The 22,413-nt window shown below is 41.6% G+C and overlaps 1 protein-coding gene across 1 annotated transcript in view; it reads right to left on the bottom strand.

Annotated features, from left to right (window-relative positions):
• The window catches only part of LOC311113281 (dehydrogenase/reductase SDR family member 6-like), a 44,330-nt gene that overhangs the window by 5,342 nt on the left and 16,575 nt on the right, over nucleotides 1-22,413 (bottom strand). The window contains exons 2-5 of the mRNA XM_084156500.1: nucleotides 16,221-16,323; nucleotides 15,104-15,182; nucleotides 3,706-3,802; nucleotides 3,010-3,118 (exon numbers count right to left, since the gene is read on the bottom strand). Of these exons, the coding sequence (XP_084012626.1) occupies nucleotides 3,010-3,118; nucleotides 3,706-3,802; nucleotides 15,104-15,182; nucleotides 16,221-16,292 (357 nt within the window). The 5' untranslated portion in view covers nucleotides 16,293-16,323. The remainder of the gene's footprint in view (nucleotides 1-3,009; nucleotides 3,119-3,705; nucleotides 3,803-15,103; nucleotides 15,183-16,220; nucleotides 16,324-22,413) is intronic.

The raw sequence follows: 22,413 nt of genomic DNA, 5'->3' as shown, positions 1-22,413 counted from the left end.
AAAACCGATAGAAATGACAAAACCTTTAAAAAAGGTGACATTCTGTACTGTCGCCTCATATTCATCATTTAATCTCAAATGCAAAATGCTGGCGTAAAATAAAAAATGTACAGTGCCTTCAGAAAGTATTCACACCCGTTTACTTTTTTCACATTTGTGTTGTGTTACAGCCTGAATTTAAAATGGATTCAATTGCGATTGTGTAACTGATCTACACACAATACCCCATAATGTCAAAGTGGAATTGTTTGTATATATATTTTTTTTTTTTTAAATCAATTTCACCATGAGGCCAATGGTGATTTAAAGAAAACAGTTACAGAGTTTAATGGTTGTGATATGAGAAACTGAGGATGGATCAACAACTTGTAGTTACTCCACAATGCTAACCTAAATGACAGAGTGAAAAGAAGGAAGCCTGTACAGAATAAAAAAACATTCAAAAACATACATCCTGTTTGCACTTAACACTGCAAAAACAGTGGCAAATACAAATCCTGAATACAAAGCGTTATGTTTGGGGCAAATACAACACAATGCACCACTCTTCAAATTTTCAAGCATGGTGGTGGCTACATCATATTATGGGTATGTTTGTCATCGGCAAGAACTAGGGAGTTTTTCCAGGATAAAAATAAACGGAATACAGCTATAAGCACAGGCAAAATCCTAGAGTAAAACCTGATTCAGTCTGCTTTCCAACAGACACTGGGAGACAGATTCACCTTTCAGCAGGACAATAACCTAAAACACAAGGCCAAATCTACACTGGAGTTGGATACCAAGACGGCGTTGAATGTTCCCAAGTGGCATAGTTAGTTTTGACTTAAATCTACTTGAAAACGGCCATCTAGCAATGATCAACAATCAACTTGACAGAGCTTAAAGAATTTTAAAGCCGCAATACGTAACTTTCACAGCGGTTTAGATGGTACAATGATTCTCTACAACATACTTGCTTGTTTTGTCCCAAACTTAAATTAGGCAACCTGATAGAATTTTAGCAACCAGGAAATAGCGGAGCGATTTCTTTATAGTGCATCTTTAAAAATAATAATGAGCAAATATTGTACAATCCAGGTGTGCAAAGCTCTTAGAGACTTACCCAAAATGACTCACAGCTGTAATCGCTGCCAAAAGGTGCTTCTACAAAGTATTGACTCAGGGGTGTGAATACTTAAGTAAATGAGATATTTCTGAATTTCATTTTCAATACATTTGCAAAAATGTCTAAAAACATGTTTTCACTTTGTCACCCTATTGTGTGTAGATAGGTGAGAACATACATTTTATCCATTCTGAATTCAGGCTGTAACAAAATGTGGAATAAGTCAAGGGGTATGAATACTTTCTGAAGCCACTGTAGCTTCACTGTCGAAATACACTACTGGTCAAAAGTTTTAGAACACCTACTCATTCAAGGGTTTTCCTTTATTTGTGCTATTTTCTAAATTGTAGAATTATAGTGAAGACATCAAAACTATGAAATAACACATATGGAATCATGTAAGTAACCAAAAAATTGTTAAACAAATCAAAATATATTTTATATTTGAGATTCTTCAAATAGCCACCCTTTGCTTTAATGACAGCTTTGAACACTCTTGGCATTCTCTCAACAAGCTTCATGAGGTAGTCACCTGGAATGCATTTCAATTAACAGGTGTGCCTTGTTAAAAGTAAATTTGTGGCATTTATTTCCTTCTTAATGCGTTTGAGCCAATCAGTTGTGTTGTGACAAGGTAGGGGGGGTGTGCAGAAGATAGCCCTATTTGGTAAAAGACCACGTCCATACTATGGCAAGAACAGCTCAAATAAGCAAAGCGAAATGACAGTCCATCATTACTTTAAGACATGAAGGTCAGTCAATACGGAACATTTCAAGAACTTTTAAAGTTTCTTCAAGTGCAGTCGCAAAAACCATCAAGCACTATGATGAAACTGGCTCTCATGAGGACCGCCACAGGAATGGAAGACCCAGAGTTACCACTGCTGCAGAGGATAAGTTAATTAGAGTTACCAGCCTCAGAAATTGCAGCCCAAATAAATGCTTCACAGAGTTCAAGTAACAGACATCTCAACATCAACTGTTCAGACGAGACTGTGTGAATCAGGCCTTCATGGTCGAATTGCTGCAAAGAAACCACTACTAAAGGACACCAATAATAAGAAGAGACTTGCTTGGGCCAAGAAACACGAGCAATGGACATTAGACCGGTGGAAATGTGTCCTTTGGTCTGGAGTCCAAATTGGAGACTTTTGGTTCCAACCGTCTTTGTGAGACGCGGTGTGGGTGAACGGATGATCTCTACATGTTTATTTCCCACTGTAAAGCATGGAGGAGGCGGTGTTATGGTGTGGGGGTGCTTTGCTGGTGACACTATCTGTGATTTATTTAGAATTCAATCCACAATCAACCAGCATGGCTACCACAGCATTCTGCAGCGATACGCCATCCCATCTGGTTTGGGCTTAGTGGGACTATCATTTGTTTTTCAACAGGACAATGACCCAACACAGGCTGTGTTAGGGCTATTTGACCATGAAGGAGAGTGATGGAGTGCTGCATCAGATGACCTGGCCTCCACAATCCCCAGACCTCAACCCAATTGAGATGGTTTGGGATGAGTCGGACCGCAGAGTGAAGCAAAAAGCAGCAAGTGCTCAGCATATGTGGGAACTCCTTCAAGACTGTTGGAAAAGCATTCCAGGTGAAGCTGGTTGAGAGAATGCCAAGAGTGTGCAAAGCTGTCATCAAGGCAAAGGGTGGATATTTGAAGAATCTCAAATATAAAATATGTTTTGATTTGTTTAACACTTTTTTGGTTACTACATGATTCCATATGTGTTATTTCATAATTTTGATATTATTCTACAATGTAGAAAAACTCTTGAATGAGTAAGTGTTCTAAAACTTTTGACCGGTAGTGTACATCTGGTGAGGACTGTGTGTTTCTTAATCCTGGGGTCAGAGGTTGGGTGGAGTGAAGGGGCGGGGTGGTTGGTCACCTTGGGCAGGAAAGCCCTGCTCATGAGGTACATGCTGCGGACGTTGACGTTCATGGTGAAGTCCCAGTCCGCCTCCTCGCAGTCCAGGATGGAGCCGTGATGGACAAACCTGGGAGGGGGTGATGGGTAGTGGTCAATCATGGATGATCCAAAATGGCGGTGTTCCCAGTCAGCTTGACGGAAGTTGCTAACTAGCATTAGCGCAATGCCTAAAAGTCTATGGTAACTGCTAGCATGCTAGTGGATACTGTAGACTTCCAGTCATTGGCTCACAAAACTACCTCCAACTTCCTTCGTACTGAATGCAGATACATTAAAATTGTATCCATGAGTTCATCTGACTATGTAAGTAGATAAAGGGCTCATTGCCAAAATCCCAAAGTAACCCTTTAAATTGTATTTGCAGTGGTCTTAAAAAGTGTGAAATGTGACCTATTGAAATTGTGCAGATACCGTATGTGGAGAGGGAAAATGTGAAGACATAATTTAACTGGTTTACACAAAATTCAAAATGTATGTAAACAGCGCCCTAGCTACTTTTTTTGGAAATTTTGGAAAACGGTGTGTGATGGTGCAACACATCTGACTTTTATTAATTCAGTGTGTCATCGATATAATTGAATAAATCCCTCAAATAATATATAAATAAGATACAAGTACAAGTGAAAAAGCAACAGGAAAAAGCAAAAAAAATACCCGGCAACATTGAACAGCACATCTACATGGTCAAACTCCTTGGCCAGAGCTTCTACTTGGTCCTTCTTGGTCACATCCACCACCTTAGTCTTGATACCTAGGAGATAAACGTAAGATTAGCCACAAAAACCCTAACTAGTAAAATCAGATGAGTTATAGGTGGATGCGGGCTGGGTCATGTGAAGTGATGTGTCTAGATTTAAAAAGTTCTACATAGATTTGAAATGTTTTTAACTGTGTTGGAGCATTCTCAAAAAACACTTTTCAGACCAGGTACCTATTACTCTTTCCAAAGTCAAGACAGCACTTACCTTATTGATAAGACAGAGAGCAGAATTTGCCATCCATCGAGTAAGACTCAACCATTACTTCCATGGTAATCGTCTCAGTCGTTTACTGGCCAACAAGCCATGATGGCCCTCAAAGAACTTCACTGGACTTTATGCAAACTGGAAACCACATATCCTGAGGCTGCATTTATTGTAGCTGGGGATTTTAACAAAGCAAATTTGAGGACTAGGCTGCCGAAGTTCTGTCAACATATCGACTACTGTCCTCGTGCAGCAAAAAAAAAAAAATATATACATAAATTTAAAAAATAACCATCGCTATTCGAACTTCCCGGATGCTTACAAGGTCCTCCCCCGCCCTCCTTTCGGCAAATCTGACCACGACTCCATTTTGCTCCTCCCTTCCTATAGGCAGAAACTCAAACAGAAGTACCTGTTCTAAGGACTATTCAACGCTGGTCTGACCAATCGGAATCCATGCTTCAAGATTGTTTTGATCACGCGGACTGGGATATGTTCCAGGTAGCTTGCGAAAATAATTTAGACGAATACACTGAAATGGTGACTGAGTTTATCAGGAAGTGTATAGCAGATGTTGTGCCCACCGTGACTATTAAAACCTACCCTAACCAGAAACCGTGGATAGATGGCAGTATTCGCGCAAAACTGAAAGCGCGAACCACCGCATTTAACCATGGCAAGGTGACTGGGAATATTACTGCACTGTCGGAGCTAGAAGCACAAGCATTTCGCTACACCCGCAATAACATCTGCTAAACACGTGTATGTGACAAATAAACTTTTATTTTATTTGATCAATTAGCTGATATAGTAACTATTGAAACAGGGGAATTACTATCAGAACCCAAATTAATCAAAGATTCTCCCACTTCTATAAATAAATGTAAATCCATACCAAGCCAGACTAAGTATTTTCTAAAATAATTAAGAACTCTTCTCTCAACAGAGGAAGCCACATCTCTCAATGAACTCAAAAGGGCATTGGATAGCATGAATAAAGGCAAATCACCTGGATGGGACAGTATTCATCCTACGGTCTATTTAAAATGTTGGAATCAATTAGGTCCACTATTGCTTGAAATGATTAATACAGTTGTTCACATAGGTTATTTTGGGAGAGATGTGAATACAGCGGTAATTTCACACAAAAAAAAAAGGTAAGGATGCCACCCAGTGTTCTCACTATTGCCCCTTATAAACACTGTTTACCAAAATGTTGTCGTCCCGTCTCGAGATTTACTTACCTAAATTTGTCCACACGGACCAAAGCGGGTTTGATAGAAAGTGTTTATCCTCGGATAACCTCCGACTATTACATATCTTAGATGCTTCATCAGAAACAACAGCTCCTTGGGCTGTATTATTGCTCAATTAAGAAAAAGCTTTTGATAAGACAAGAATGGTCATATCTCTGGTCTGTCTTGGAACATATGGGAATTGGCTCCAATTTCATTAATATGATTAAAATACTACAGTACCTTCAGAAAGAAGTCATACCCCTTGACTTATTCCACATTTTGTTTTGTTACAGCCCGAATTCAAAATGGATTAAATATATATATACAGTGGGGAAAAAAAGTATTTAGTCAGCCACCAATTGTGCAAGTTCTCCCACTTAAAAAGATGAGAGAGGCCTGTAATTTTCATCATAGGTACACGTCAACTATGACAGACAAATTGAGAAAATCACATTGTAGGATTTTTTATGAATTTATTTGCAAATTATGGTGGAAAATAAGTATTTGGTCACCTACAAACAAGCAAGATTTCTGGCTCTCACAGACCTGTAACTTCTTCTTTAAGAGGCTCCTCTGTCCTCCACTCGTTACCTGTATTAATGGCACCTGTTTGAATTTGTTATCAGTATAAAAGACACCTGTCCACAACCTCAAACAGTCACACTCCAAACTCCACTATGGTCAAGACCAAAGAGCTGTCAAAGGACACCAGAAACAAAATTGTAGACCTGCACCAGGCTGGGAAGACTGAATCTGCAATAGGTAAGCAGCTTGGTTTGAAGAAATCAACTGTGGGAGCAATTATTAGGAAATGGAAGACATACAAGACCACTGATAATCTCCCTCGATCTGGGGCTCCACGCAAGATCTCACCCCGTGGGGTCAAAATGATCACAAGAACGGTGAGCAAAAATCCCAGAACCACACGGGGGGACCTAGTGAATGACCTGCAGAGAGCTGGGACCAAAGTAACAAAGCCTACCATCAGTAACACACTACGCCGCCAGGGACTCAAATCCTGCAGTGCCAGACGTGTCCCCCTGCTTAAGCCAGTACATGTCCAGGCCCGTCTGAAGTTTGCTAGAGTGCATTTGGATGATCCAGAAGAGGATTGGGAGAATGTCATATGGTCAGATGAAACCAAAATAGAACTTTTTGGTAAAAACTCAACTCGTCGTGTTTGGAGGACAAAGAATGCTGAGTTGCATCCAAAGAACACCATACCTACTGTGAAGCATGGATGTGGAAACATCATGCTTTGGGGCTGTTTTTCTGCAAAGGGACCAGGACGACTGATCCGTGTAAAGGAAAGAATGAATGAGGTGTATCGTGAGATTTTGAGTGAAAACCTCCTTCCATCAGCAAGGGCATTGAAGATGAAACGTGGCTGGGTCTTTCAGCATGACAATGATCCCAAACACACCGCCCGGGCAACGAAGGAGTGGCTTCGTAAGAAGCATTTCAAGGTCCTGGAGTGGCCTAGCCAGTCTCCAGATCTCAACCCCATAGAAAATCTTTGGAGGGAGTTGAAAGTCCGTGTTGCCCAGCGACAGCCCCAAAACATCACTGCTCTAGAGGAGATCTGCATGGAGGAATGGGCCAAAATACCGGCAACAGTGTGTGAAAACCTTGTGAAGACTTACAGAAAACGTTTGACCTGTGTCATTGCCAACAAAGGGTATATAACAAAGTATTGAGAAACTTTTGTTATTGACCAAATACTTATTTTCCACCATAATTTGCAAATAAATTCATTAAAAATCCTACAATGTGATTTTCTCATTTTGTCTGTCATAGTTGACGTGTACCTATGATGAAAATTACAGGCCTCTCTCATCTTTTTAAGTGGGAGAACTTGCACAATTGGTGGCTGACTAAATACTTTTTTTCCCCACTGTATATATATATATATATTTTTTTTTTTCTTTACTTTCACTTTGCTAGCTAATGCAGCTAGCTAGTTTAGTCTACTCAGACACCTGGCTCAAACAGAGAGGGATGCTATGTTAGCTAGCTGGCTATGGCTATCCAACACTGTAAGTCAAGGTAAGCTTTTGGTTTTATTAATTTATTGTCACCGGGACCCGCCGGTGTAACTGCTAAACTGCTTTCTGACTGTACTGCATGATTGTATCAGGTTTACTAACGCGTTAGTTTTAGTAGCTATGTTGACTATGACATGACAATGATGTAGGCTGTGTGTAGCGGTTAGCGGTCATGATACACTACATTACCAAAAGTATGTGGACACCTGCTTGTCGAACATCTCATTGCAAAACCATGGGCATTTATATGGAGTTGGTCACCCCCTTTGCTGCTATAACAGCAACCACTCTTCTGGGAAGGCTTTTCACTAGATGTTTGAACATTGCTGTAGGGACTTGCTTCCATTCAGCCACAAGAGCATTAGTAAGGTCGCATTAGTAAGGTCGGGCACTTATGTTGGGCAATTAGGCCTGGCTCGCAGTCGGCGTTCCAATCCATATCAAAGGTGTTCGATGGGGTTGAGGTCAGGGCTCTGTGCAGGCCATTCAAGTTGTTCCACACCGATCTTGACAAACCATTTCTGTGCACGGGGGCATTGTGATGCTGAAACAGGAAAGGGCCTTCCCCAAACTGTTGCCACAAAGTTGGAAGCACAGAATCGTCTAGAATGTCATTGTATGCTGTAGCGTTAAGATTTCCCTTCACTGGAACTAAGGGGCATATCCCAAACCATGAATAACAGTCCAAGACCATTATTCCTCCTCCACCAAACTTTACAGTTGGCACTATGCATTCGGGCAGGTATCGTTCTCCTGGCATCCGCCAAACCCAGTCCGTTGGACTGCCAGATGGTGAAGCGTGATTCATCACTCCAGAGAACGCGTTTCCACTGCTCCAGAGTCCAATGGCGGCAAGCTTTACACCACTCCAGCGCATTGTGATTTTAGGCGTGTGTGGGGCTGCTCGGCCTTGGAAACCCATTTCATGATGCTCCAGAACAGTTATTGTGCTGACGTTGCTTCCAGAGGCAGTTCGGAACTCGGTAGTGAGTGTTGCAACCGAGGACAGACAATTTTTACGCGGTACGCGCTTCAGCACTCAGCAGTCCCGTTAGCTTGTGTGGCCTATCACGTCGCGGCTGAGCCGTTTTTGATCCTATACGTTTCCACTTGACGAACTGACTTGTTGGAAAGGTGGCATCCTATGACGGTGCCACATTGAAAGTCACTGAGCTCTTCCGTAAGGCCATTCTACTGCCAATGTTACTCTATGGACATTGCATGGCTGTGTGCTCGATTTTATACACTTTTCAGCAATGGTTGTGGCTGAAATAGCCGAATCCACTAATTTGAAGGGGTGTCCACATACTTTTGTATATATGGTGTATGAAGGTTTGGCTTGGAAAGGTTTTTTCATCTGGTCACAGACAGCTGATGTGTTGTGCACGGAAGTCCACAAGCGAAGGGAAAAGGTGAGGACAGCGCGTAGATAGTTGCGAGAAGGAATTATATATACAACGACCAAAGTGATCATGCTGTTTTAGGTGGCTGCTATGAAAGTGAACTGTGTTTGCATGTGATCAGGGGTGTATTCATTCCACCGACTGTTGAAAAACGTTTCTTAAACGGAACGGAGATAAATATACCTGAATTTGTCCAATAGAAACTCTGATTTTCAACTGTTGGACTAATGATTACACACTAGATCAACTAGATGCAGGCAAGAGCGTGAAAGGCGGTATTGAATGTATCACTGTCTGTCACCTTGATTACTCAACATTCTTGACGTGTGTAAACTTATATATACACACATTATCAACGTTCATTCATAGGCTAGGTTGTAGCAACCTCATGATGGGTACAGGGAAAATTAAGAGTATCAAGTAGTAGCCTAAACCTATCGATGTTACATTGAACTGGGTGAATGGAATATGAATGACTGTCATCCAATATGCTGTAATAGAAATAAAGCCATGCTCATAAAAAAAAAAAAATTCTCCCTCAACTTCAACCGCACCGACCGCCACTAAATATCAAAACATTGGCAAGGCCTAAAAAATATATTATTAAAGTGTGTGTGTGTGTGTGTGTGTGTGTGTGTGTGTGTGTGTGGGGGGGGGGGGGGGGGGGGGGGGGTATTAGGCCCTATATGTACAATTATATAAATTATACAATTGTATAACATTGAGGTCCTTGAATTACAATTAAGTGCTGTTGTCAATGTCTGTATGAGTGGAGTTATGGCCAATTTCCAAGTACACACGTGGAACTGCATAAAAATCATTTTTATTTTAGTTTCAAACCATTTAGAAATGTTGATCCCAATGTCACACATCGGTCCCATTATTTATAGAAAGACCCATATATTCCCTTCCTTCGATAAAACCATTGAGAGAAACTTTAACAGAACATTCAAAATCAACCTCAGTAGATGGAATAATATCCCAGTTGATTTAAGCAGCATTTTATCTATTGTCAAAATGAATATATTGCCACAGGTGATTTTCTGTAGTTCAATGCTTCCCCATGGCTCCCCCTTCTGGCTATTTGGATCAAATTCATAGTGAGGTTTAAAAATGTACAGTGCATTCAGAAAGTATTCAGACCCCTTCCCCTTTTCCATATTTTGTTATGTTACACCCTTATTCTAAAATTGATTAAATACATTTTTTCCCTTATCCATCTACACACAATACCCCACAACGACAAAGCAAAAACAGGTTTTTAGAAATGTTGCACATTTATAATATACAATTTTAAAAAATACTTTATTTACATAAGTATTCAGACCCTTTGCTATAAGAATCAAAATTGAGCCCAGGCGCATCCTTTTTCCATTGATAATCCTTGAGATGTTTCTACAACTTGATTGGAGTCCACCTGTGGTAAATTCAATTGATTGGACATGATTTGGAAAGGTCCCACAGTTGACAGTGCATGTCAGAGCAAAAACCAAGCCATGAGGTCGAAGGAATTGTCCGTAGAGCTCCGAGACAGGATTGTGTCGAGGCACAGATCTGGGGAAGGGTACCAAAACCTTTCTGCAGCATTGAAGGTCCCCAAGAACACAGTGGCCTCCATCATTCTTAAATGGACGAAGTTTGGAACCACCAAGACTCTTCCTAGAGCTGGCCGCCCGGCCAAACTGAGCAATCGTGGGAGAAGGGCCTTGGTCAGGGAGGTGACCAAGAACCCGATGGTCACTCTGACAGAGCTCCAGAGTTCCTCTGTGGAGATGGGAGAACCTTCCAGAAGGCCAACCATCTCTGCAGCACTCCACCAATCAGGCCTTTATGGTAGAGTGGCCAGACAGAAACCACTCCTCATTAAAAGGCACATGACAGCCCGCTTGGAGTTTGCCAAAAAGCACCTAAAGACTCTCAGACCATGAGAAACAAGGTTCTCTGGTCTGATGAAACCAATATTGAACTCTTTGGCCTGAATGCCAAGCGTCACTTCTGGAGGAAATCTGGCACCATCCCTACTGTGAAGCATGGTGGTGGCAGCATCATGCTGTGGGGATGTTTTTCAGCGGCAGGCACTGGGAGACTAGTCAGGATCGAGGGAAAGATGAACTGAGCAAAGTACAGAGAGATCCTTGATGAAAACCTGCTCCAGAGCGCTCAGGACCTCAGACTGGGGCGAAGGTTCACCTTCCAACAGGACAACAACCCTAAGCACACAGCCAAGACAATGCAGGAGTGGCTTTGGGACAAGTCTCTGAATGTCCTTGAGTGGCCCAGCCAGAACCCAGACTTGAACCTGATCGAACATCTCTAGAGAGACCTGAAAATAGCTGTGAAGCGACGCTCCGCATCCAACCTGACAGAGCTTGAGAGGATCTGCAGAGAAGAATGGGAGAAACTCCCCAAATACAGGTGTGCCAAGCTTGTAGCATCATACCCAAGAAGACTTGAGGCTGTAATCGCTGCCAAAGGTGCTTCAACACTGAGTAAATGGACTGAATACTTATGTAAATGTGATATTTCCAGGTTTTTTTATTTGTATAAATTTGCTAAAATTTTATAGATTGATGAGGGGATAAAACTATTTAATCAATTTTAGATTAAGGCTGTAACGTAACAAAATGTGGAAAGAGTCAAGGGGTTTGAACACTTTCCGAATGCACTATAAATGGCAAGATAAACGATCCCGAATCAAATTAACACATTTACAGAGGGAAAGATGTAGAAGGACTATCTGTACCAAACTTTAAATTGTATTTCCAGGCACTAGCATTTCACCCCATCCTAAATTGGTTTAGACATGATTCTTCTGCCCGCTGGCTGAGTATAGAGAGAAATATGGTGTCTCCTATTGCCAAGGAAGAGGTGGTCTTCACTGATATTTCCCTTAAACAATGTAAACTACGCTTTGGTCCCATTATTGCTTACACAATTTCTAATTGGCATAACATTGAAAAACAATGTAACTGGGCATCAAAATGGCATGCCCATACTCCCAATATTTCACAATAATGTCTTGCGATCTGGAGGGCGGCCTTTTGCATCCCCTCAATGGTCCAAAAGTGGAATCCGTACACTTACCGATATCATGGACAGTAATGGTTTGAGAACATTCCAAGATTTGAAAGATACATACACATTACCAGGCAACTGCTTTTTTCTATATTTACAACTTAGGCCTATGGAGTCCCTTGGGAAACCAAACTACCGAACCATCCAATTATGGGATTTATAAATAAACGCTCCCGAAAGAACTGATCACAATAATACAGTGGGGGAAAAAGTATTTAGTCAGCCACCAATTGTGCAAGTTCTCCCACTTAAAAAGATGAGAGAGGCCAGTAATTTTCATCATAGGTACACGTCAACTATGACAGACAAAATGAGAAAAGAAATTCCAGAAAATCACATTGTAGGATTTTTAATGAATTGATTTGCAAATTATGGTGGAAAATAAGTATTTGGTCAATAACAAAAGTTTCTCAATACTTTGTTATATACCCTTTGTTGGCAATGACACAGGTCAGACGTTTTCTGTAAGTCTTCACAAGGTTTTCACACACTGTTTCTGGTATTTTGGCCCATTCCTCCATGCAGATCTCCTCTAGAGCAGTGATGTTTTGGGGCTGTCGCTAGGCAACACAGACTTTCAACTCCCTCCAAAGATTTTCTATGGGGTTGAGATCTGGAGACTGGCTAGGCCACTCCAGGACCTTGAAATGCTTCTTACGAAGCCACTCCTTCGTTGCCCGGGCGGTGTGTTTGGGATCATTGTCATTCTGAAAGACCCAGCCACGTTTCATCTTCAATGCCCTTGCAGATGGAAGGAGGTTTTCACTCAAAATCTCACGATACATGGCCCCATTCATTCTTTCCTTTACACGGATCAGTCGTCCTGGTCCCTTTGCAGAAAAACAGCCCCAAAGCATGATGTAGGTATGGTGTTCTTTGGATGCAACTCAGCATTCTTTGTCCTCCAAACACGATGAGTTGAGTTTTGACCAAAAAGTTCTATTTTGGTTTCATCTGACCATATGACATTCTCCCAATCCTCTTCTAGATCATCCAAATGCACTCTAGCAAACTTCAGACGGGCCTGGACATGTACTGGCTTAAGCAGGGGGACACGTCTGGCACTGCAGGATTTGAGTCCCTGGCGGCGTAGTGTGTTACTGATGGTAGGCTTTGTTACTTTGGTCCCAGCTCTCTGCAGGTCATTCACTAGGTCCCCCCGTGTGGTTCTGGGATTTTTGCTCACCGTTCTTGTGATCATTTTGACCCCACGGGGTGAGATCTTGCGTGGAGCCCCAGATCGAGGGAGATTATCAGTGGTCTTGTATGTCTTCCATTTCCTAATAATTGCTCCCACAGTTGATTTCTTCAAACCAAGCTGCTTACCTATTGCAGATTCAGTCTTCCCAGCCTGGTGCAGGTCTACAATTTTGTTTCTGGTGTCCTTTGACAGCTCTTTGGTCTTGGCCATAGTGGAGTTTGGAGTGTGACTGTTTGAGGTTGTGTCTTTTATACTGATAACAAGTTCAAACAGGTGCCATTAATACAGGTAACGAGTGGAGGACAGAGGAGCCTCTTAAAGAAGAAGTTACAGGTCTGTGAGAGCCAGAAATCTTGCTTGTTTGTAGGTGACCAAATACTTATTTTCCACCATAATTTGCAAATAAATTCATAAAAAAATCCTACAATGTGATTTTCTGGGAAAAAAAATCTCAATTTGTCTGTCATAGTTGACGTGTACCTATGATGAAAATTACAGGCCTCTCTCATCTTTTTAAGTGGGAGAACTTGCACAATTGGTGGCTGACTAAATACTTTTTTTCCCCACTGTATAATGCATCTGGAGTCCAAATCGTGAGGTTTGAAAAATACTGACGTCATTTGAAAGATCCCGCAGCATCTCTTTAATAGATTAGTAGGTGTGGGAGGTTTAACATGCACGGAAGGAAGCGGTACACTGTCCCTTTTAAGTCACTCACGATGAGAGGAATATCTACCATAACCAAACAACCATGCCTCAACCATAGGCATGGTTGGGTATAAGGTACTGTGATCACTGCACGTCATAGAAATGCATTTAAGCATTGGAATGTACTGTAATAAGATCAGTTAGTAACCACTGAAAAAATACAACTACCCCTTACACCTAAACAGTATGGTTAGAGATAAAACCATGAACATTGTTTTAATGCAGCCTTTGACAATACCAGTGTTCTGCTATCCTCAAAGGTAAGCGTTAATAACTTACAGGGGCAATCTGCAAATGGTACATCAATTTTGCACTTTTAAATTAATTTACATATCCTATCCATTGATTTTTTAAGAATATAACTTCGTGGCACCCTGCCCTACGGACGGTAAATCAATGGATCTGATTAATCTGATTCAATGCAATTTCATCTTTGTGGACTACAACCATCACAGAACCGTTCACTCAATAGCCCCCACTCCAAAGCACACGTTCAGGCTGCTAATAAGCTATTTGCAACTTCCCGTTTATTTAAAACGTTATGGTTATTTTGCTCACGCAAAATGTCACCCTATGTTTGCAATATTGAACAATTATTTGGTTTAAAATCTAACTGGGTGTGCAGAGCTGTGGCTGAGTGGTAACTCTCCCTGTGCAACATGTTCCCCGGACAACATGCTTCTTTTGAGCCTAAAATTAAGAAAATCAAAGCAAAATTGTAGGAGATCCCGCTGCAATTTTGTAGCTTACGGTATAATATAGATACCCCATCGGAACCCAAAATATAAGCTTATTTTAAAACTTTAAAACTATATATTTTTGTTAATTTTTTTGGTCATTTAGCAGACACTCTTATCCAGAGCGACTTACAGGAGCAATTAGGGTTAAGTGCCTTGCTCAAGGGCACATCGACAGATTTTCCACTTAGGCTCGGGGATTAGAACCAGCGACTTTTCGGTTACTGGCACAACGCTCTTAACCACTAAGCTACCTGCCGCCCCTTTTGATATCATGGATGGTCAGTCCTTACATAGCTCCTATGAATCTGAGCGTGGTTACATTTCTCCAGCCTCATCCCTCAGCAGTTTACCAAAACAGTGGCAGGGATCCTACTCTGTTATTGTTTGAACACAGATTGCACCTTTAAACACCAGGAAAAATAGAGTAGCTGAGCAAATACTACACTAGGTCTGTAACACATTTAGGAAATATTCAAGCAACTTTTTATAAACTTAAGTAAAACATAATAAATGTTAAATCTACACCAACTAGAATAGAAACGTTCATTGGGGTGTACTAGGGGTATTGCATGCAAATTGATGTCTTGATGTATTTTAAGATTTTAAATGAATGAAGGGCACTCCTTAATTCTCAGGATGCCCAGTAAATGACGGTAGTAAACACTAATAAACTGTACCAGGGTGGCCATCCAGTTCCTTCAGCTTTTCTCCATTGATATCTGTTGCGGTGACTTGAGCTCCTTCTTTGGCAAAGGCCTACAGTTAAAATGACAGAATATTACTTTCATGGTTATTCACAGTTCACACAAAATATCAGTAAAATGTTCAAATGAATACTTTACATCATTGTACAACTCTTAGAGCAGGAGTAGGCAACTAGGTTTAGCCGCGGGTCGATTTTTTTCTGAGATTTGCAGGGGGCCAGAACATAATTATAATAATTTGTACACTGTAAATTGACTGCAAGTAAACCCAAATAGATACAATAATGACATACCTTGATTGAGACATGATCACATAGGTCTCTATTTGTGGGAACACTTTGGAATGGATTTTATTAAATCCTGAATTCTTGGTTACAGTTTTTGGGGGACCTAATAAAAATGCTCATGGGCCGAATTTGGCACGTGGGCTGCCTGTTGCCGACCCCCGTCATAGAGGGTGTTTCTGAGAGCCTTAACAATCAAATTCACCATATCTACACTGAGTGTCCAAAATATTAGGAACACCTGCTCTTTCCATGACAGACTGACCAGATGAATCTAGGTGAAAGTTATGGTCCCTTATTGATGTCACTTGTTACATCCACTTCAAATCAGTGTGTAGATGAAGGGGAGGAGACAAGTTAAATAAGTAATTTTAAGCCTTGAGTCATGGATTGTGTATGTGTGCCATTCAGAGTGTGAATGGGCAAGACAAAATATTTAAGTGCCTTTGAACGGGGTATGGTAGTGGGTGCCAGGCACACCGGTTTGAGTGTGTCAAGAACTGCAACACTGCAGGGTTTTTCATGCTCAACAGTTTTCTGTGTGTATCAAGAATGGTCCACCACCCAAAGGACATCTAGCCAACTTGACACAACTGTGGGAAGCATTGGAGTCAACATGGGCCAGCATCCCTGTGGAACGCTTTCAACACCTTGTAAAGTCCATGCCCCGACGAATTGAGGCTGTTCTGAGGGCAAAAGGGGGTGCAACTCATTAAGGTGTTCCTAATGTATTGTACACTCAGTGTATATTTGTTTAGCAAATGTAGCCTAGCGGTGTGGTGTAAGGTAAATTAAGTAAATATTACAATGGCTGCAGCTCTTCCAATGCCCTGGGCTCCTGCTGACAACACAATGACTTTCCCGTCCAGGCGGCCCATGATGATGCAGTGTTTAATTCTACTGGCAATTCTGCAGATGAACAAAAACAATATCATTATTGTTGTTAAGATCACAGTCAAGATAGTAGAGTTGAAGTTGCCGTGGTGGATTTATTATCCAAAAACAGTGGTGGCATGTTCTTAAAAATACAGATTTAGTGAACATAAAGGTTTATTATTGTGAAATGTTTTTTTATTGGTTGGGTAAAATTGCATCATCAGCTGCAGCAGGAATTTTCACACCTCAGAGCCCTATACTACGTACTTGGTTTGAGTTAGCGAGGTAACTTTGGTCAAATCTGAGTTAAACTCGGGATAACCAGTAACACGAAAGTGGCTCACCTTTTAGCCAAGTTCTATGTTCTTAATTTCTATGTCAATGAATCCTTCAGAACTAACCTGCTCCGGCTCAGGCTAACTCAGGGCTAACTCCATTTATCGTGAATTAAGTGTCTGAGCCGCGAGTTGAAGACCAATGAAATAAGATTCACTTTCAATAAAGATTGTATCATCATTCCCTTCATTTGGGGAAGACTGATTTTTGTATGTGTGTGTGTGTGTGTGTGTTAAAAAAATAGAAATAATATATATTAAAATATACCTGACCCAACTATTCTCCTGCCGCTCCTGCTGGCTTTCGCATATTCTGTCATTACTCTCCTGAAGTTGCCGGTAATAGGCTACACGAGGAGTCGACAACCTTTCTCATGTTGAATGCCAATTTATCTTACCATTTCTACCGATCTGCGTGCCAGTTATGGTTTTTGTATGCACATTTTCGTGAAACAGTTTCAATTAATTTATAATAATGTCTTCATATCTCAAAATCATTTTCATGTGGTTAATCAAAATGCTATCCAAATCTAAATGAAATGATACAAACCTAAAAAGTAACTTCTATTGCCATTGCCAACTATGTAAAAATAGCCTACATAAAGACAAATAAAAACATTGTAGCCTGCAGGTAGACAATATCCTGATAAAAATACATATCTTATAAATCACATTGGCTACACATGGCCTGTCTGCAATGAACTTGAAACATTGTATCAACTATTAACTGGGTCTGGCCTGAAGCTTGAGCTAGCGAACTTGCAACATTGTATAAAATATTCTGGTTCCTCAGACTTTCTGCGCCAGTGAGCTCGGGACAGACACAGCTGTAGGCTATTTGCGCAAGGGATAAGAAGCATTGCTTGACTTGGGCAGGAGCTCACAGGAGCTGAGTACCGGCAACTTAAATGTTCTACTGCTTGAGCTCCTGTTCCTCTTATAGAATATTAGCTCAAAAATATTGTGGAGCTCCTGCACCTAAATATAAAACAGTACCAGCACCCAAAATGAGTACCGGAACCTATTTCAGTCCAAGTCAAACACTGATAAGAAGTAATCAGGTAGGCCTATTTTATGACGTTTCCACTGGATCAGAGCATGACATTTTTCCCTTTCACGCTGAGTGGTTATCGAAACCGAGAGAGCTGGAAAGATTTTTTAAATACATTGAGGAACTATTGTAATTCTCAATGGAAGTAAAAACAGACTTTGTTTGCTTGCTGTTTGAGGTGAAGAAAACATTACTTTGAGAAGCTCCACAGGTCATTAGTGGTGGTGCTTTAAACCAATCAGAAATACTATCAGATCCCCAAATGGGCACATATATATGCCTACATTTGCGTGCAGGCCAGGTAGCCTATAGGCCTACTTCTATGCGTGCGCGTCCTTACTCAACATTGACAGGAGCGCTCCAAATAAAAGACAATGACTAAATTGACAAAACTCGTAAATGGAATGAAATAAACCAAAACTTGTTTCTCACAAGTGTAGCATAGGTTGTGCACTCTGCAAACAATGTGTCCACTCAGACAATGAGAACGGGAAGACTCTCTGGAGAGAGAAGTGCATTGTGCATCTGGGTACAAGGACAATCCGACGTCTGCATTGGCCATGCAGCATTTAAGGTGATATGGCCTCAGCAGAAATCAGGGAATTCATACTTCTTGCGCTTCGCGGAGCAGTGCAGAGCTGTTGTCAAGGAGTGGTTGTGCCAGTAACCAAAAGGTCACTTGTTCTAATCCCCGAGCCGACTAGGTGAAAAATCTGTCGATGTGCCCTTGAGCAAGTCGCTCTGGATAAGAGCGGCTGCTAAATGACGTAAATGTAAGTGAGCTTGTGTTTATACAGGATGTACCGCCAGCCCCCACCTACAGTCATGGTCAAAAGTTTTGAGAATGACACAAATATAAATGTTCACACAGTCTGCTGCCTCAGTTTTTATGATGGCAATTTGCAAATATACTGAATGTTATGAAGACTGATCAGATGAATTGCAATTAATTGCAAAGTCCCTCTTTGCCATGAAAATGAATTTAATCCCAAAAACACATTTCCACTGCATTTCAGCACTGCCACAAAAGGACCAGCTGACATCATGTCAGTGATTCTCTCGTTAACACAGGTGAGAGTGTTGACAAGGACAAGGCTGGAGATCATGCTGATTGAGTTAGAATAACAGACTGGAAGCTTTAAAAGGAGGGTGGTGCTTGAAATCATTATTCTTCCTCTGTTAACCATGGTTACCTGCAAGGAAACACGTGCCGTCATCATTGCTTTGCACAAAAAGGGCTTCACAGGCAAGGATATTGCTGCTAGTAAGATTGCACCTAAATCAACCATTTATCGGATCATCAAGAACTTCAAGGAGAGAGGTTCAATTGTTGTGAAGAAGGCTTCAGGGCGCCCAAGAAAGTCAAGCAAGCGCCAGGACCGTCTCCTAAAGTTGATTCAGCTGCGGGATCGGGGCACCACCAGTGCAGAGCTTGCTCAGGAATGGCAGCAGGCAGGTGTGAGTGCATCTGCACGCACAGTGAGGCGAAGACTTTTGGAGGATGGCCTAGTGTCAAGAAGGGCAGGGAGGAAGCCACCTCTCCAGGAAAAACATCAGGGACAGACTGATATTCTGCAAAAGGTACAGGGATTGGACTGCTGAGGACTGGGGTAAAGTCATTTTCTCTGATGAATCCCCTTTCAGATTGTTTGGGGCATCCGGAAAAAAGCTTGTCCGTAGAAGACAAGGTGAGCGCTACCATCAGTCCTGTGTCATGCCAACAGTAAAGCATCCTGAGACCATTCATGTGTGGGGTTGCTTCTCAGCCAAGGGAGTGGGCTCACTCACAATTTTCCCTAAGAACACAGCCATGAATAAAGAATGGTACCAACACATCCTGCGAGAGAAACTTCTCCCAACCATCCAAGAACAGTTTGGTGACGAACAATGCCTTTTCCAGCATGATGGAGCACCTTGCCATAAGACAAAAGTGATAACTAAGTGGCTCGGGGAACAAAACATCGACATTTTGGGTCCATGGCCAGGAAACTCCCCAGACCTTAATCCCATTGAGAACTTGTGGTCAATCCTCAAGAGGCGGGTGGACAAACAAAAACCCACAAATTCTGACAAACTCCAAGCATTGATTATGCAAGAATGGGCTACCATCAGTCAGGATGTGGGCCAGAAGTTAATTGACAGCATGCCAGGGCGGATTGCAGAGGTCTTGAAAAAGAAGGGTCAACACTGCAAATATTGACTCTTTGCATAAACTTAATGTAATTGTCAATAAAAGCCTTTGACACTTATGGAATGCTTGTAATTATACTTCAGTATACCATAGTAACATCTGCCAAAAATATCTAAAAACACTGAAGCAGCAAACTTTGTGAAGACGAATACTTGTGTCATTCTCAAAATGTTTGACCACGACTGTACTGTCAACCAATCATGTCAATGCGGAGCTATACAGAGCCCTCCGCATTGTTACAACATTTGGGAGGCACATGGCGATGTGGTAGGGAGCTCAATTTGTCCTCTGCAAGCCTCTCGAGGCTCCGCAATTGCGTCACACCCTCCATATGAAACCTCCGACCACATTTTCAGATCAAGCATGAATTGGCTTTTAGTCTAGGCCTCCGCAATGGATTAGTTCACTGAGATTATTTATAGATTAGATTAGATTAATTAATAGATAGATAGATAGATAGATAGATAGATAGATAGATAGATAGATAGATAGATAGATAGATAGATAGATAGATAGATAGATAGATAGATAGATAGATAGATAGATAGATAGATAGATAGATAGATAGATAGATAGATAGATAGATAGATAGATAGATAGATAGATATTACTGCTTGTCTAAAACAATCTCGGTCAACCAACAGCCCAACGACCAATGCCCAATTGTGCATTGATAAGCACAACAAAGACAGCATTAATAAAATATAGACTGCACTTCAACAACCATAGCCTGCTGATTTCGGCACAAATGAAAAAAAAATAGGCCACCGACTCGCCCATGGATTGATGTTTCAGCATCGTCTCAATTAAGAGTTCGGTAGTTCCAAGCCTGCTAGAGTTAGCGGCAGGCAGACGGATCCACCGTCGTAGTACAGATGAAGCCTGAGCTGGAATGTGAAGCTAACTGAAGCTAGCTAGCGTTAGAAAACCTTGAGTAGTGGGACACCCTACTAACACTAACACTTGTCCACTGGGGGTGATGGCTGCCGACAAAATAGCAGAGTCTACGGTTTTCATTTTCAAAGGAAGGAAAGCGGCACACAAAGTGAGATTAGCGAACAGATCGTGAAGAGGGTGGGCCTCAAGTTGGAAAGCTGAACGTTATGCAAATTTTCGGCGATATCCCAGCGCAATTGACGAATTAAGGCTCGCTATTGTTTCCAGCCCGTGATAGATTGGCTGTTGATACCTAGCACTACCAAGGATGCTGTTCGCTGCTTAAAAAAAGTAAATATATGAATAAATAAACGGCCACATGGCTAATCAACTGTCGACTAATCAAGTGTGTCGTCGCTTTCCATGGAAACCCGCCGTAATGGGGAGGTCAGACTGCTCGCTACTTTCAGCGACCTTGTAGCCGAGATTCCCCCTTGTGGGTACAGTTGATGTCGGACGTTTACATACACCTTAGCCAAATACATTTAAACTCAGCTTTTCACAATTCTTGACATTTAATCCTAGTAAAAATTCCCTGTTTTAGGTCAGTTAGGATCACCACTATTTTAAGAATGTGAAATGTCAGAAAAATAGGAGAGAGAATGATTTATTTCAGCTTTTATTTCTTTCATCACATTCCCAGTTGGTCAGAAGTTTACATACACTCAATTAGTATTTGGTAGCATTGCCTTTAAATTGTTTAACTTGGGTCAAACGTTTCGGGTAGCCTTCCACAAGCGTCCCACAATAAGTTGGGTGAATTTTGGCCCATTCCTCCTGACAGAGCTGGTGTAATTGAGTCAGGTTTGTAGGCCTCCTTGCTCGCACACGCCTTTTCAGTTCTGCCCACAAATGTTCTATAGGATTGAGGTCAGGGCTTTGTGATGGCCACTCCAGTACCTTTACTTTGTTGTCCTTAAGCCATTTTGCCACAACTTTGGAAGTATGCTTGGGGTCATTGTCCATTTGGAAGAACCATTTGCGACCAAACTTTAACTTCCTGACTGATGTCAAGAGATGTTGCTTCAATATATCCACATAATTTTCCTTCCTCATGATGCCATCTATTTTGTGAAGTGCACCAGTCCCTCCTGCAGAAAAGCACCCCAACCATGATGCTGCCAACCCCGTGCTACACGGTTGGGATGGTGTTCTTCGGCTTGCAAGCCACCCCCTTTTTCCTCCAAACATAACGATGGTCATTATGGCCAAACAGTTCTATTTTTGTTTCATCAGACCAGAGGACATTTCTCCAAAAAGTAGGATTGTTGTCCCCATGTGCGGTTGCAAACCGTAGTCTGGCTTTTTTATGGCGGTTTTGGAGCAGTGGCTTCTTCCTTGCTGAGCGGCCTTTCAGGTTATGTCGAGATAGGACTCGTTTTACTGTGGATATAGATACTTTTGTACCCGTTTCCTCCAGCATCTTCACAAGGTCCTTTGCTGTTGTTCTGGGATTGATTTGCACTTTTTGCACCAAAGTACATTCATCTCTAGGAGACAGAATGCCTCCTTCCTGAGCGGTATGACGGTTGCGTGGTCCCATGGTGTTTATACTTGCGTACTATTGTTTGCACAGATGAATGTGGTACCTTCAGGTGTTTGGAAATTGC

The sequence above is a fragment of the Coregonus lavaretus genome (assembly GCF_964263955.1).
Source record: "Coregonus lavaretus genome assembly, chromosome: 40".
NCBI classification, from domain to species: Eukaryota; Metazoa; Chordata; class Actinopteri; order Salmoniformes; family Salmonidae; genus Coregonus; species Coregonus lavaretus.
The sequence above is the reverse complement of the archived record's forward strand: the minus strand, read 5'-3'. Positions and strand labels throughout refer to the sequence as shown.